At 38.2% G+C, this 13,753-nt stretch overlaps 1 protein-coding gene and 1 long non-coding RNA gene across 4 annotated transcripts in view; one reads left to right on the top strand and one right to left on the bottom strand.

Annotated features, from left to right (window-relative positions):
• Positions 1-8,049, bottom strand: part of LOC109268022 (uncharacterized) — a 130,462-nt gene extending 122,413 nt beyond the window's left edge. The window contains exons 1-2 of one of the 3 annotated variants that reach the window (XR_008420605.1): positions 7,965-8,049; positions 2,145-2,291 (exon numbers count right to left, since the gene is read on the bottom strand). This is a non-coding gene — a long non-coding RNA (uncharacterized LOC109268022). Of the gene's footprint in view, positions 1-2,144; positions 2,292-7,199; positions 7,316-7,964 lie in introns of those variants that run through there. The other 2 variants (XR_002080418.2, XR_008420604.1) reach the window with 2 other exon arrangements.
• On the top strand, positions 8,029-12,234 carry YAE1 (YAE1 maturation factor of ABCE1). Its single transcript, XM_019451107.2, has 3 exons — positions 8,029-8,211; positions 9,734-9,855; positions 11,626-12,234. Exons 1-3 carry the CDS (start codon positions 8,083-8,085, stop codon positions 12,053-12,055), a joined length of 681 nt encoding a protein of 226 aa, XP_019306652.1. The 5' UTR covers positions 8,029-8,082; the 3' UTR covers positions 12,056-12,234.
• Positions 12,235-13,753: the final 1,519 nt, after the last annotated feature.

The following is a 13,753-nucleotide window of genomic DNA, read 5'->3' as shown; positions in this document are numbered from 1 at the left end:
CCTCAATCCTATTGTTTCCAAAGAGTTGCTCCCTCATCCTCTGAACCCCATTACCCTCAACTCTGCCTCTCATCAAAGGAGAAAATAAAGCTCTCTTCCATATGGCTTAGACTTCTACTACATGGCCTAAGTGAATAAATGTTTATGGGCTAAATATCACTGTTAAAACTCAGATCATATCACAACATATATACATACATATATAGGACATGTGTATCTCAGATCATATCAAAACACACACACACACAGGGTATGCATCAGTATGTTGCACACATACATATATAAGACATATCTATTCAGGGGACAAGCTTATAATAAAGTGATCCAAAAGTTAAAACTAACAGGTAATGAAATACACACAAATACAATGAAAAAGGAAACAGGGATGACAATGTTATCATCAGATATATAAGACTCAGAAAATATATCACTCAAAAGTCATCACTGGGATGAAAAAGACAAATGTCAGAGAAAGACAAATATATGATTTCATTCATATGTGGAATTTAAGATACAAAACAGATGAACATAAGGGAAGGGGAGCAAAAATAATATAAAAACACAGAGGGAGACAAACCATAAGAGATTCTTAAATACAGAGAACAAACTAAGGGTTGCTGGTGTGGTGTTGAGTGGGGGGAAGGGCTAAAGGGGTGAGGGGCATTAAGGAGGAAATGTGTTGGGATGGGCACTGGGTGTTACATATAAGTGATGAATCACTAAATTCTATTCCTGAAATTATTATTATACTATATATTAACTAACTTGGATTTAAATTGAAATAAAAGGAAGAAAGAAAGAAAGAAAGAAAGAAAGAAAGAAAGAAAGAAAGAAAAACATTTATTAATGAAAGACACATTGCAAAGGGAAAAAAAAGTCATCACTGGGAAACCTGAAGACCTCAAAACCTGAAGACCTCAAAGAGGTAAGTTAAAACTAGAAACACAAGTATGGACAAGACTAAGAAGCATAAAGTTCACTGTGCATGCTCAAATCCAATTAAATATATAGACTTTAGAATAAATGGCTGTTAAAAACATGGTTATAAAATTGAAAGTAAAACCGGGGCACCTGGGTGGCTCAGTTGGTTAAGCATCCAACTTTGGCTCAGGTCATGATCTCATAGTCCATGAGTTTGAGCCCCGCATCAGGCTCTGTGCTGACAGCTCAGAGCCTGGAGCCTGCTTCAGATTCCGTGTCTCCCTCTCTATCTGCTCCTCCCTCGCTCATGCTCTGTCTCTCTCAAAAATAAATAAACATTAAAAAAAATTTTTTTAATTGAAAGTAAAACTTTAAAAATCCATGAAGTGATTTTTTTATCATAACTTTCTGTATCTCCCCTAGCCTGCTCTACCTTTAACAACCCAATCTCAGTAAATTCTTGTTTAATCTGGATTTATAGACAAGTTTATTACTACCTAATTACAACTGGAATATGTAATATCTTAGAGTAAAATATTTGAAGAATTTTTAATGAAATTTCATTCATTCATTTAATAAATATTTATTAAGGATTATGCTAGGCAGTAGGATAAACTAGTTAACTGGGACACACAGTCCCTGACTCAAATAGCTGACAGTTTAGTAGGGAATGCAGACAATTAGGCATTTATAAGGCCGTAAAGACTATAACACATGTAAGAGGGACAACTAACCCAGACTTAGAAGATCAGAGAAAACTTCCAAATGGAAGTGATATCTAATAGAAGTTGTCTTTGACAAAGGTATGGACTACATACCTAGGCAGAGGACAAATTATTTGGCAAAGGCCTGAAAACTGGGTGGCAAGAAATGAGACCAGGCAGGGAAGTAGGAGCCCGACTACATGAAGGCATCTGGCATGTCTCTAAAGAGAAATCAGAAAGTTTTGCAGGGAATTAAGTGAGGGGCAGCCCTACCAGATTTTGCTTTAGGAAGAATGCTGTAACTAGGGAGAACAGATTGGAAGAGGGATACAACATGAGGCAGGAGGACCAGTTAGAAGCTGTCAGATTATCCAGGTAGGATGGGATAGTAGCTTCAACCAGGGAAGTGGCAGTGAGAATGAAGAATGGGCAAATATTTATGACACAGTGAATGAGCAGAAGTGGTGGCCATTCAACGAGTTGCAATGCCTCTCAAGCTTGACTCCTCGTGTGAATCACCTGAGAATGCAGATTCTAGCTCAACAGGTCTGGAATGGGACCAGGAACTCCACACTTCTAATAGTTCCCAGGTGATGCTGATGCCACAAGTGCCTGCAGCACAGTTTGAGCATCAAGGAGCCGGAAAACACAAGGAGAGGAAGAACGCTGAAAGAAAAAAAAAAAAAAAAGATAAATTCAGATGTAATGCACTGAAATGAATACAGTAAATTTAAGTGGAGGTAGCCTCCTGCAGGCAGTTGAAGACATGGGTCTGACGTGTAGAGAACAGCTGGGCTGGAAGGAGAGATTTGGGTCACGAGTAAAAATATTGTGGAAGTTGCCCCTACCCACCTACTCCCATTTTAAATGGAACACTGGGGTTGGAAGCCACATTGCAGTGGGTTCACAAGTGGAAGGTGCAGAGGTGGAGACACTGACTCAAGAAACTTAGTTCAAAGGGAAAAGGAAGCATAGAGCAGTAGCTAAAGGACAGTATGGAGTTGAGAAAGGATCTTTTTTTAAAGATAAGACTGACTTGAACATGTTTAAATGCTATTAGACACAGCTGTCCACCAACAGGCCATTTGAAAGATCAATCAGGTTTCCTGTCTGACATCTCCACTTCATCCTTTGTAATATTCAGCAAACATTCTATATCGGACAAATTATTTTCCTCTTAGCTTTAACAGCTATATTATAACTGGGGTCTTCTATAGACACAATACTTTAAAATAAAGGAGGAGCGCTTGGGTGGCTCAGTTGGTTAGGGGTCCAACTTTGGCTCAGGTCATGATCTCATGGTTCATGGGTTCAAGCCCCGTGTCAGGCTCTGTGCTGACAGGTCAGAGCCTGGAGCCTGCTTCTGATCCTGTGTCTCCCTCTGTCTCTGCCCCTCCCCTGCTTGCTCTCGCTCTCTCTCTCTCTCTCTCAAAATAAACATTAAAAAAAAAATAAAATAAAGTAAATGAAATAAAGAAGGCAACTCTGCCCAGATCTACCTACTACCCTACTATCCTTATTCAAGGCTCTCTCTTTAGGAGCCATATATTGAATGCTCTCGTATCATTTTCACCACTAACAACAACTTGATTTTGCATATTACTATTAAATATATTATTTCATATTATACACCTTAGAGCAAACCTGACATAAGCAATTAAAAGACAGCACCCAAGGACTTAATACCACTGAGAATAGCAGAACATATGAAAAGTTTAGAAAGGACAAGAAAAAGCGGAAAACTACTTCACTAGGCATATGGAAATTAGGAGTTCTGCTGGCTGGCTGCTAGAGACTTCATGATGAAAGCCAGCATGCTAGAAACTTGGAAGAGGAACTGAGAAAAGGTCTGTGCCCTCTTACAAGTTTATTACACTAACTACAAAATAGCAGTTTGCAAAGGCACAAATAAAGTGTGGGAGACTGAGATAAAGAATGAAACTTAGCAAGAGATGAGAAATAGAAGGACATAAAAAAGAATTGTTGAAGGCTTTGAAAGAAAAGACAAGGATGAACGATAAGCAGAAAGAACAGGAAAAGAATAGAGTGAATCCTAGAGGTTGACCTCATCACAGAGTATTTATATAAGAGATACGGAGCTGCAAGATAAGTTTGCTAAATACTTTGAGTAAGTTCACATCGTGACACCAAAATTTATGCAGGAGGTGTCATTGTTATTTACAGTTCATTAAAAAAAAGAAAGAAAGAAAGAAAGAAAGAAAGAAAGAAAGAAAGAAAGAAAGAAAGAAAGAAAAGGAATAGCTATTTTTGAAAAAATTGAATCACACACTTGAAAGGACCTTGAAAGATCATCTGGTTCTTGACAAAGGAGTACAGCTGTCACCGTCACCTACAGCATATGTCTCAGACTTCCAGCCAAGGTCACACTCTGCCAGGGCATCCCCCAGCCAATAACTGAGCATGGCAGGTGTATCAAAGCCTGGTCCTATGCACCGAACAAAAGACTCCTCTTTGCCCTCTGCTCCTGACTCCCTTTTATGTTGTCCAGACCTCTGTGAGATCTACCTAGGGACCTTCCTATCACAGGGATCAGATCAGCCTCCCCTTGCATCGGCTTTCTCTGCCTAATCATGGCTCCTCCACTTTTTACCTTTCATGGGCAGTGTGTTCCCTATCCCCCAGTACATTTCATGAACTCCTAACTCTATCTCCACAGCTGTCTCCTGGTGAATGTAACTAATGCAAAGAACATATTCGCCATTCACGTATCTGACAAAGGATGGAACAATCTTTGAAATACAGTAAGACAAGCCAATTGTTTTTTAGATGGACAAAGACTTCATTTAAACAGATATGCAAATGGAAAACAAGCACATGAAGAGATGTCCAATATCATAAGGCATCTGAAAAATAAGAAGTAAAAGCACAGTAAGATACCACTCACTACACACCTATTAGAAGAGCTAAAAAGACTGACAATTCCAAGTGAGGAAGAGGATGTGGAGTAACTGACATTTGCATACATTGCTGGTAGGAGTATAAAATGGAAGAATCACTTTGGAAAACAGTTTGGTTGTTTCTTATAAAGTTAAATTTGTATTTACCATATGACTCAACAATTACACTTCTACACACTCACTCTGGAGAAATGAAAACTTGTACACAAAAGAGCTTGTACAAGAGTGTTCATAGCAGGTTTATTTGCAATAGCCAAGAACTGGAAACAATCCAAACAATACGTGAAGGAACAAATTCTGGTATATCCATACAATGAAAAGAGTACTTGGCAATAAAATGAAAACAACCTACTGGTACATGTAACCACGTGAATGAATCTCAAAAACACTATGTTGAGTCAAAGAGCCAAATACTTAAAAGGACATATATGATTCCATTTCTATCGAGTTCCAAAACTGGCAAAACTAATTTGGAGTGATAGAAATTTAATCAGAGGTTGCCTCAAGGAGTGAGGGGCTGACTGCAAAGAAGTATGAGGAAATTTCCTAGGGTGATGGAAATTTCTGTATCTTGATTCAGTGGTGGTTACACAGGGGTATACATCTGTCAAAACTCATCAAACTCTACATTCAAAATGTATGCATATTACTGCATGTAAATTATACCTCATATAAAGTTGATTTTGTAAAATGTATTCCTGGCATGTATAAATACTAAATAAGTACTAAATACTAAGCAAACATATAAATACTATATCTAACAGTATTTGTTAGTATTGCAAGTGCAATATTTATCTCATTTACATTTAGATGGTTATTGCCAGAAAATTAAGAGGCTGTTGGTCTGTTTATTTTTCTTATAGCCAGAGGCCTTATCAAATTCCCCTATTCTGTCGTTTTTAATGGAATTCCTTTGGGTTTTGTGGGTATACAATTATATAAACAACAAAAAGAAATAACTTCATCTCTTATTATCCAACATTTTTAAGTTACTTTATTTACCTCTCTTATTGCATTTACTAGTCTTCAAAAGAATGTTAAGTAATAAAAAAAAAAAAAGAATTAATAACAATGGGGATCACCAGATGGCCTTTCTTTTCTCTGCTTTAAAGGAAATATCTGAGTGTTTAGACTAGCAGTTGGATTTCTCATAAACTGTCAATATGTAATTTCTTTCCATTTTATTTTGTTAAATTCCTTCAAATGATTTTTCAGCTTAGATAGCATATGGCTTTTCTCCATTAAACTACTGATGTAATGAAATATGCTTATAGATTTCCTAATATTGCAACAGTTTGCTTCTCTTGAATAAAACATCTTGAATTATTCTTTTGATAAGGCAATGGATTCCCTTTTGAATATTCATAAGCTAACTTGAACTTTAGTTTTTTTGTTTTATACTATCTTTATCAGGTTACTGTAAGGCTGGCTTCATAAAATGATTCAGGGCATTTCTTTTTCTTTGCCCTAGGAGAGTAAAAAATATTTAATTATCCATTGTCCTTTAGAGATTAAAAAGGATTTAAGGCATTTGCCTGTGTGTCAAGTCTTCATGCTATTTTTTATAGCGGATGTTTAATGTCCAATTTTTCTAGGGTAATTAGTCTCTTCCTGTTTTCTACTTACTGGGTCACTTTTATTAGAAAGTCATTCAACATCTCCTAGGTTTTCAAATGTGTGGCTCTTGAACTTCAGTTAGTAATGTATACCACTGGAATTTCTTTCTGCATCATTGCCTCCTTTCTCTTTTGTATAATTTTGGTATTGTTGTTGTTTTTTTCCTTAAATCAAGGTCAAAAGAGGATTACTGAGGGTGGGTGGCTGGCTCAGTCCCTGGAGCATTCAACTCTTGATCTCAAAGTAGTGAGTTCAAGCCCCACATTGGGTGTAAAGCTTACTTTAAAAAAAAAAGTTATCTGTCTTATTGGTGTCTTTAAAGAACCAACTTTAGGATTTATTTATGTAAGTTTGGGGATTTTCTCTTTTATTAATTCCAACTGATATCTTAATTGCTTTTCTTACTAGTTTTGTTCCTAATTAAGATATATAACAAAATTTATGTATTTTTTCTTTCTTCTTTAATAATAAAGATATTTAAGCCTATAGAATTGCTTCAGTATAGCTTTCATTTGGTCCTATGTTTTCTGGTAGGAAGTGTTCAGCTTTTAATTGCTTACTGTATGTCATTTTAATTTTTATTTCCCCTTTGATCTAAATGTTATTTACAAAGGTGTTTCTAATGCCCACTATTATAATTCTTGGAGTCTTTTTTTTTATTATTTATTACTAATTTTGTTGGATTATGATCAGATAATATGATCAGATAATATGACCCAGATAAAATGTCTGGGATTTTAAGTTTATTAAGGTATTTTATGTAGCCAAGTATAGAATGTTTTTACACATTCTATATTTATACATGGACCTACCAAGTAAGTTATATAAATTACTATACATTATTATATATGTATGCATATATATAAAATGCAAAATTCTGAGCATTTACAAATTATAACCTAAACCACCACCCACTCTCAGACACATGCTCATGGTTCCCCTTACTTTGCTTATTTTTTTAATTCCTTTTCATTCCTTTTTTAATTCCTTTTGTTATGATCTTATAACAAACTACGTAATTTACTTATACAGTGCTTACTGTTTATCCTGTCCATTCTACATGAATGTAAGGCGGACGAGAGCTGGAAAGTTTTGTCTATCGTTCACTGATGTATCCCAAAAGGTACAACGGTGCCTGGCGCACACGCACACACACACACACACACACACACACACACACAATACGTTAAATAAATGATCGTGCCACATCGCCACGCAAAAAAGCAAAACTACTGGTGTCCCATTCATTCACGAACATCTTAGATGCTTCACCATCTACCACGTGTCAGAACCGTGCCAGTGCTGGGTTTACGTAAACAAGTCTCCGTCCTCACCCAGCCAATAGGGCACGCGAGACGGAACGCGAGCCAGTGAAGGATACCGTGAATCCATGAGAGATGTATTCGTCTCATAAATGTACTCTTTATATGTAATGATCCCAAAATGGCCGCACTAGCTAATTTTTCGGCCCTTATTGTCCTTTGCTTCTAACAAAAACCGTTGGGCTGTCAAATCCCTACAACGTACTGAGGAGGCTTCTGAAAGTGAGAGAGTCCTTGGCCAGTAATCACCTCCAAGGGTTTTACCGACGCGCGGGGCTCCAAAACCCACAACGCCGTCGGGACCGCAGTGGGAACGCAGTGTTTCACTGAGCGTCCTGGCTGCCCTCCGCACAGGCCAAGAGCGGACGGGTCCCGCGAGGCAGGAATCTGCCTCGCCCACCACAGGCGCTCGCCGACACTCTGGGTCCACTGGAGTCCCCAGCTCCCAAGCGCAAAACGCACAAGCGGCAACCGGGACTCACCCGACATCACCCAACACCACACACGCATGCGCAGCAGCTGAGGCACGACCCGCAGCCTTCGCCCGGTCCCTCGGACCGGAAGGAGTTGCTGGCGCTTCCGGCGGTGGTTGCCTCGGTGATGTCGTGGGTTCAAAGTACTCCCTTGGTCCAGGGTCCCGGAGAAGAGGGGGACGTGTTTGACGAGGAAGCGGACGAGTCGCTCCTGGTGCAGCGGGAATGGCAGAGCCACATGCTGAGACGAGTCAAAGTAAAGCTGCGTGGCGGGAGCGGGGAAGCTGTGCCGGGTTGTGGGGGAGACGGGCGCGGAGTTGTCAGGAGTCAGGGTCTCGAGAGTAGAGGCACGGTGGTCGCAGCCTGGCCGGGCGCTGCCCTCCACACCCCCTTGCCTTCCACTCCGGCCCGCGTCCTGCTAGGATTTTCCAGTGGGGTTACTTGAAGCCGTGTGAAACCACCGGGCGCGTTAGACGCTGGAAACAGACCAAAATAAACTTGGTCTGGACTTTGATGAGGATCACAGAGAAGGTGGGGGAGAAACGTATACACTGACTATTGCTAATTATGGCTGTCAAAGGACATTTTTTACCTGGGTTGCTTGAAGGGGTGAAGAGCGTAAAGTTAGGAGTGGTATTAATCAAGACATATGGAAAAAGTGAACTTAAGAATAACGAAGAGTGATGAAGGGAAGCTACTGGTGGCTAGGTGAGGGAATACTGAAGTTGGTTTCTTATTTGTTAGATGTGAATTACCCGTATCTCATTTGCCTCATTATTCACTGAAACTAAGCTTAATACCACATCCCCAATTTCCAGTTGGAGCACTCAGAGCTTAGTTCACATGGCGAGTTTGATTTCCACCTAATATCATTGCCAACCATTAAATCGCCCTGATCTGCCCTTAATATATCAGGAAAATGTTTGCTTAGCCCAACAACCTTGTTACCAGTTTCAGAAATGCTTTATGTGAGGCGTGGGCTGGACCAGTCAGTCGTGATCATCTTTTGAGCGCTGTGGCACCATTGAAGATGCTGGACAAAATCCCTGCCCACAGAGAGTTTGCAGTTTATTTGAATTTAGGTATCAAGAAAAATTTCTAAAATCACACTTTTCATTTTTTTGCGAACCCAGTTGAGTTCATTGTTGAAGACCTTTGATAACTTCTTTACCGCCCTGCCTTGTCACATCAGTCAAGGCTGCCTAGGGGTCAGACATGTAACTCTCTCAGTTTCCTTTCTGTGAAGCCATTTTTTTTCTTAATTTTTTTTTTTAACGATTATTTATTTTTGAGACAGAGAGAGACAGAGCATGAATGGGGGAGGGTCAGAGAGAGAGGGAGACACAGAATCTGAAACAGGCTCCAGGCTCTGAGCTGTCAGCACAGAGCTCGACGCGGGGCTTGAACTCACCGCGAGATCGTGACCTGAGCTGAAGTCGGACGCTTAACCGACTGAGCCACCCAGGCGCCCCTGTGAAGCCATTTTTAATAGGGTTTTGTTTTTTTTTTTTTTAACTGTGTAGGAATCATTATTTTTAAATGTGCCAAGTAAGTCTAGACTTCAGCAGTGAGATAGGCCAATAATAAACTTTTATGAGAAGCATTGTCTGCTTTGGTTGTGTGACTGTGCCATTTGTTGTGGAACCATTATGTTAAATAGTAAATAGTGAAGGCCTGTTTCATCAGTTTTCTCAATTGGTCCTATGACTTTCTAGAGAAACCTATAGTGGTTCACGTGGTGTTAATCACAGCCACAGTTCTTCGTTATTTATTTTTAGGAAGGTTACAGAGACGGAATAGATGCGGGCAAAGCAGTTACTCTTCAACAAGGCTTCAATCAAGGTTATAAGGAAGGTGCAGAAGTCATTATAAACTACGGGCAACTCAGAGGAACATTGAGGTAATTTTGTAACTTAAATGCTGAGAGTCAGTTTAGCCTCAATACTCCTGGAGGACTTTTGAAAAGTCGTAGGTAAAAATAAAGTATTTGAACTGAAGTGTTTTTCCTAGTGTTAAATCCACAAAAGAGTACTGCAGAGTATAGAATAATATTGCCTTCAAAAAGTCAAAAATCATCACTTCATCCACTGTAGTATGTGAGTCAGGTGTGGTCCTTTATTGCAAGGAAATGATAGGAAGGTGGATATTTTTTGCTACTGAACTTCCACTAAACTGTATCTCAATTTAAAAGATCTTCACATGTGGCAGAACACAATATGACAGACTTCTAGACTAGAATTACATGATGAGAATTATAACTGGCAATAGAGAGGGAAATAATTCCGTTTATCTTAGTGCTGAGCATTGGATACCTGTCACGATTCCATAGTAATAATGGCATATGTCAGGGCCAGGTAGTCAGATGGCACATGGAGCTAGGAGCATGATAGGCTTGTCTTCTCTGACGTTGTATACCTTTTAAATTGTCCTCTATAGAAAAAAAAAAAAAAAAAAAAAACATAAAATTTTCAAAGAATCACTAATTTTTAAAAGAGCAGAAAATGGGGCCCCTGGGTGGCTCAGTCGGTTAAGCAGCCAACTCTTGATTTTGGCTCAGGTCAAGATCTCTCATGAGATCTAGCTCCACATCAGGTTCAGGAGTGAGCATGGAGCCTGCTGAAGATTCTGTCTCCCTCTGCCCCTCCCCCCTCTCTCTCTTAAAAAAAAAAAAAATTAAAAAGAGTAGAAAATAAGTCATCAAAACAAAAATTTCATTTTTTGAGCTTTTAGAAAATTCAACTATCAGATATCAGAATTTAGAGTCTACTACGGTGGGAAAATGATCAAGTACTCATTTTACATCAAGTTAAATCTTTTATAATCTCAGAAAACTTATTGCTAAATCTTTTGCATCAATTGATTACATTTTTAAAACATGACTACTTTTCACAACAACCATTATTTTATGTCATGATTACCTGAACAATCTGAAATCTCAGAAAACAAAAAGTACTGTCTGTACTAGAAAAATAAAGAAAAATATTTGTTAGGACTAGAATTCTTAACCTTCTTCAAGAAAGTTGTTAGCTCAACAAACAGGGTCTATTCTATAACAAAGTTGGGAAAGAGAAGTTGCCTCAGAACTTTTTTCCTGCGCCGCAGTGTTTTGATGGGAAGCACCTATATGGTTGGAACAATTGTTTTCAACCTTGGCTGCACCTTGATATCAGTTGGGAAGCTTGAGACTCTGATTTCATTCGTCTTGGATGTGACCTAGACCTTGACAGTTTTAAGAGCTCCCCAGGTGATTCTAATGGATATCCAAGTCTGAGAATCACTAGTCCAGAAACTGTTGGATGTCCTTAAAGGAGAAACTAAGTTTTGTGATCTCTTCTCTGAGTTGCATCCCTTTTAAGTGGAAGCTACACAGTCACAAAGAGAAAACCTAAAATCAAGAAAAGTGGATGGAATTGTGAAAGAGGTCTTAGGAATTTAAGCACTCTAAATGGTTACTCCCAGTTGTTTAATTTTTATCAAAAGATAATATCTTTATATATTTTAAAATCCATTTTACCATTACTTTCCTGATTCTGACTTGCATCATTATTGATTTCTTTTTGCATGGTGTTATATGGAAAAGAAGCATGTAGGGTTTAGCATCAGAAATTCAAAAAGCCTCTGATTGGTTCATTTTTTTTCCTGTTTAACTCTTGTTTATATTTTCATTCAGTGCTTTGCTCTCCTGGTGTCACCTTCATGATAATGGTTCGGCTCTGATCAGTAAAATAAATAGTCTTCTGGATGCAGTTGGCCAGTGTGAAGAGTATGTGCTCAAACATCTGAAATCAATCACGTCTCAGCCCCATGTGGTAGATTTGTTGGACTCTATTCAGGATATGGACCTTGGTCATGTAGCTCCAGCTGAGAAAAAGATGGATGAAGGTAAAGATGAAAGACTCTGTGAAAATAATGCTGAGCTTCACAAAAACTGTGGCAAGAGTCTTAGTGAGGCAGATTGTTCATCTCTAGAATGTTGTAGAATACAAGAGCAGCCACATTCTGAAAACCCAAGCCTCACATGGATTTTAGAACAGACAGCCAGTTTGGTCAAACAGCTGGGAGTATCACTTGACGTATTACAGCACCTCAAACAATTATAAAAATTCTCTTCGTGTTTCTAATGAAAGTAATGTTGAGAACATTTGTTGGAACACTTTGTTTCTTAAACTAACCAAAATTTGTAGTGGTTTCTACATGGAACACATCACTTGTAGGTTATCCTTCATGGAAGTTTGAAATGTCTTCAAAATTAACACTATTAAATGTAATAACAGCTTTTTTTCTTTGTCACTGGTAATTTTTATGTACTTTAAGGTACACTCAGAAACTCTAGTTGCAACAAGTTTCTGATCAAAATCAGGCATTTTCAGACTCATTAGCAAAAGTGAACAACAATCAAATGCATTTTGTAAGGACCTAGCTCTTTCTCCTCTTGTCACTATGAGGTGATTAGGACAGTATCACCAATTAATTAGACCAAAGTTACCATTAAATAACCTGGTGGATAACACTGTAAATAGCCACACATAGGTGTATAGAAATATATATATTGAAATTAAGAGGCTATAAGTATAAGAAACTGAAGAAATGTTTATACTGATGATTTAAAAACTACTAAAATTCATTTTAGTTTTGTGTTAAAGGCAAGGACATACAATTCTATGGAAAATACAAAATACATTTCACGTTCAAAGTACCTACTTAGTTTTTCCAAGTATTAATGAGTTAGAAGTTGTGTTATCCAGCAATGTGCCAGATTATTTCTAAACTGCAGTTCGTCTTACATATTCACATAGTAGTAAAACACTGAAACCACTGACTTCTGTATTACCTCGTAGCAATATTCTTTGTCTAGCATAGACAAAATTAGATCAAGCTTTTGCTCTAGGACCTAAGCAAATAAAATCAGGAAAGGAATTTTCAGCACTTCCTTGGCCTAAAACACAAAGTTGTGTGAGGTGCCTGCCGTCAAAGGTATCCAAATAATTGCCCTTTGTCAATGGCCTCAATTGCTTTTTCAGCAGTATTTATATTTAGCATCTACTCTAAAAGACAGGCATACTAAGATGGAGAATCCAACATCTTTCAAGAGATTAATAAAATATTCTATTGAAATCTTACCACCTCCTGAAAGTTCATAGAACATGAGAAATTAAAGCAACAAATTTGAAGTCAGAAGACCATATACTGGGGTGTCTGGCTGGCTCAGAGGAGCATGTGATTCTTGACCTAGGGATGGTGAGTTCAAGCCCCACACTGGGTGTAGAGATTACTTAAAATCTTTTAAAAATAATAATAGTAAGTTAAAAATAAAAAGACCGTATACTGTTTTAGGATTTCTAAAACATGCTAAAGATAACCAAGTGCCATTTGACATCACCTTTAAAAAAAAATGCTTATATCTCTCTAGATTAAACACTATTTCAGAGATTTACTAATTTGTCTTGTTACATATTCTTTTCTGTGTTTATGGATACAGCCAAAATCTCAAATCCACATGGAATATTATAAGCAGTCTCTAAGTCTGAAAGTGTTGTTCTGCCCTGCATATTAGATATGAAATGTCCATCCCTAATGATGCCTCTCAAGAAACTCACCCTGAGTGAAAATTTCACAAGTGCAATAAACCTTGAGATTTTACCTGGGCTCACCCTGCTAAGGTTCTCTGAAGATAACACCCCTTGCCACCATTGATAATATGGTGTTTTTGTGCAGATGTTCATAAAGAAGAAAATCAAGAGAATTAGCTGAGTGGATGGGGCTGTTGGTCAAAAACATCTCTTAAAATTGCTTTGCCT

The sequence above is a fragment of the Panthera pardus genome, unplaced genomic scaffold (assembly GCF_024362965.1).
Source record: "Panthera pardus isolate Hobbes unplaced genomic scaffold, ASM2436296v1 HiC_scaffold_8, whole genome shotgun sequence".
NCBI classification, from domain to species: Eukaryota; Metazoa; Chordata; class Mammalia; order Carnivora; family Felidae; genus Panthera; species Panthera pardus.
Note: the sequence above shows the minus strand (reverse complement) of the source record. Positions and strands in the feature narration are given on the sequence as shown.

Coding starts and splice junctions, on each gene's coding strand:
- YAE1 (XM_019451107.2), top strand. CDS start 8,083: ATGTCGTGGGTTCAAAGTACTCCCTTGGTCCAGGGTCCCGGAGAAGAG. Junction 8,212..9,733: donor ACATGCTGAGACGAGTCAAA/GTAAAGCTGCGT, acceptor ATTTATTTTTAG/GAAGGTTACAGAGACGGAAT. Junction 9,856..11,625: donor CAACTCAGAGGAACATTGAG/GTAATTTTGTAA, acceptor ATTTTCATTCAG/TGCTTTGCTCTCCTGGTGTC.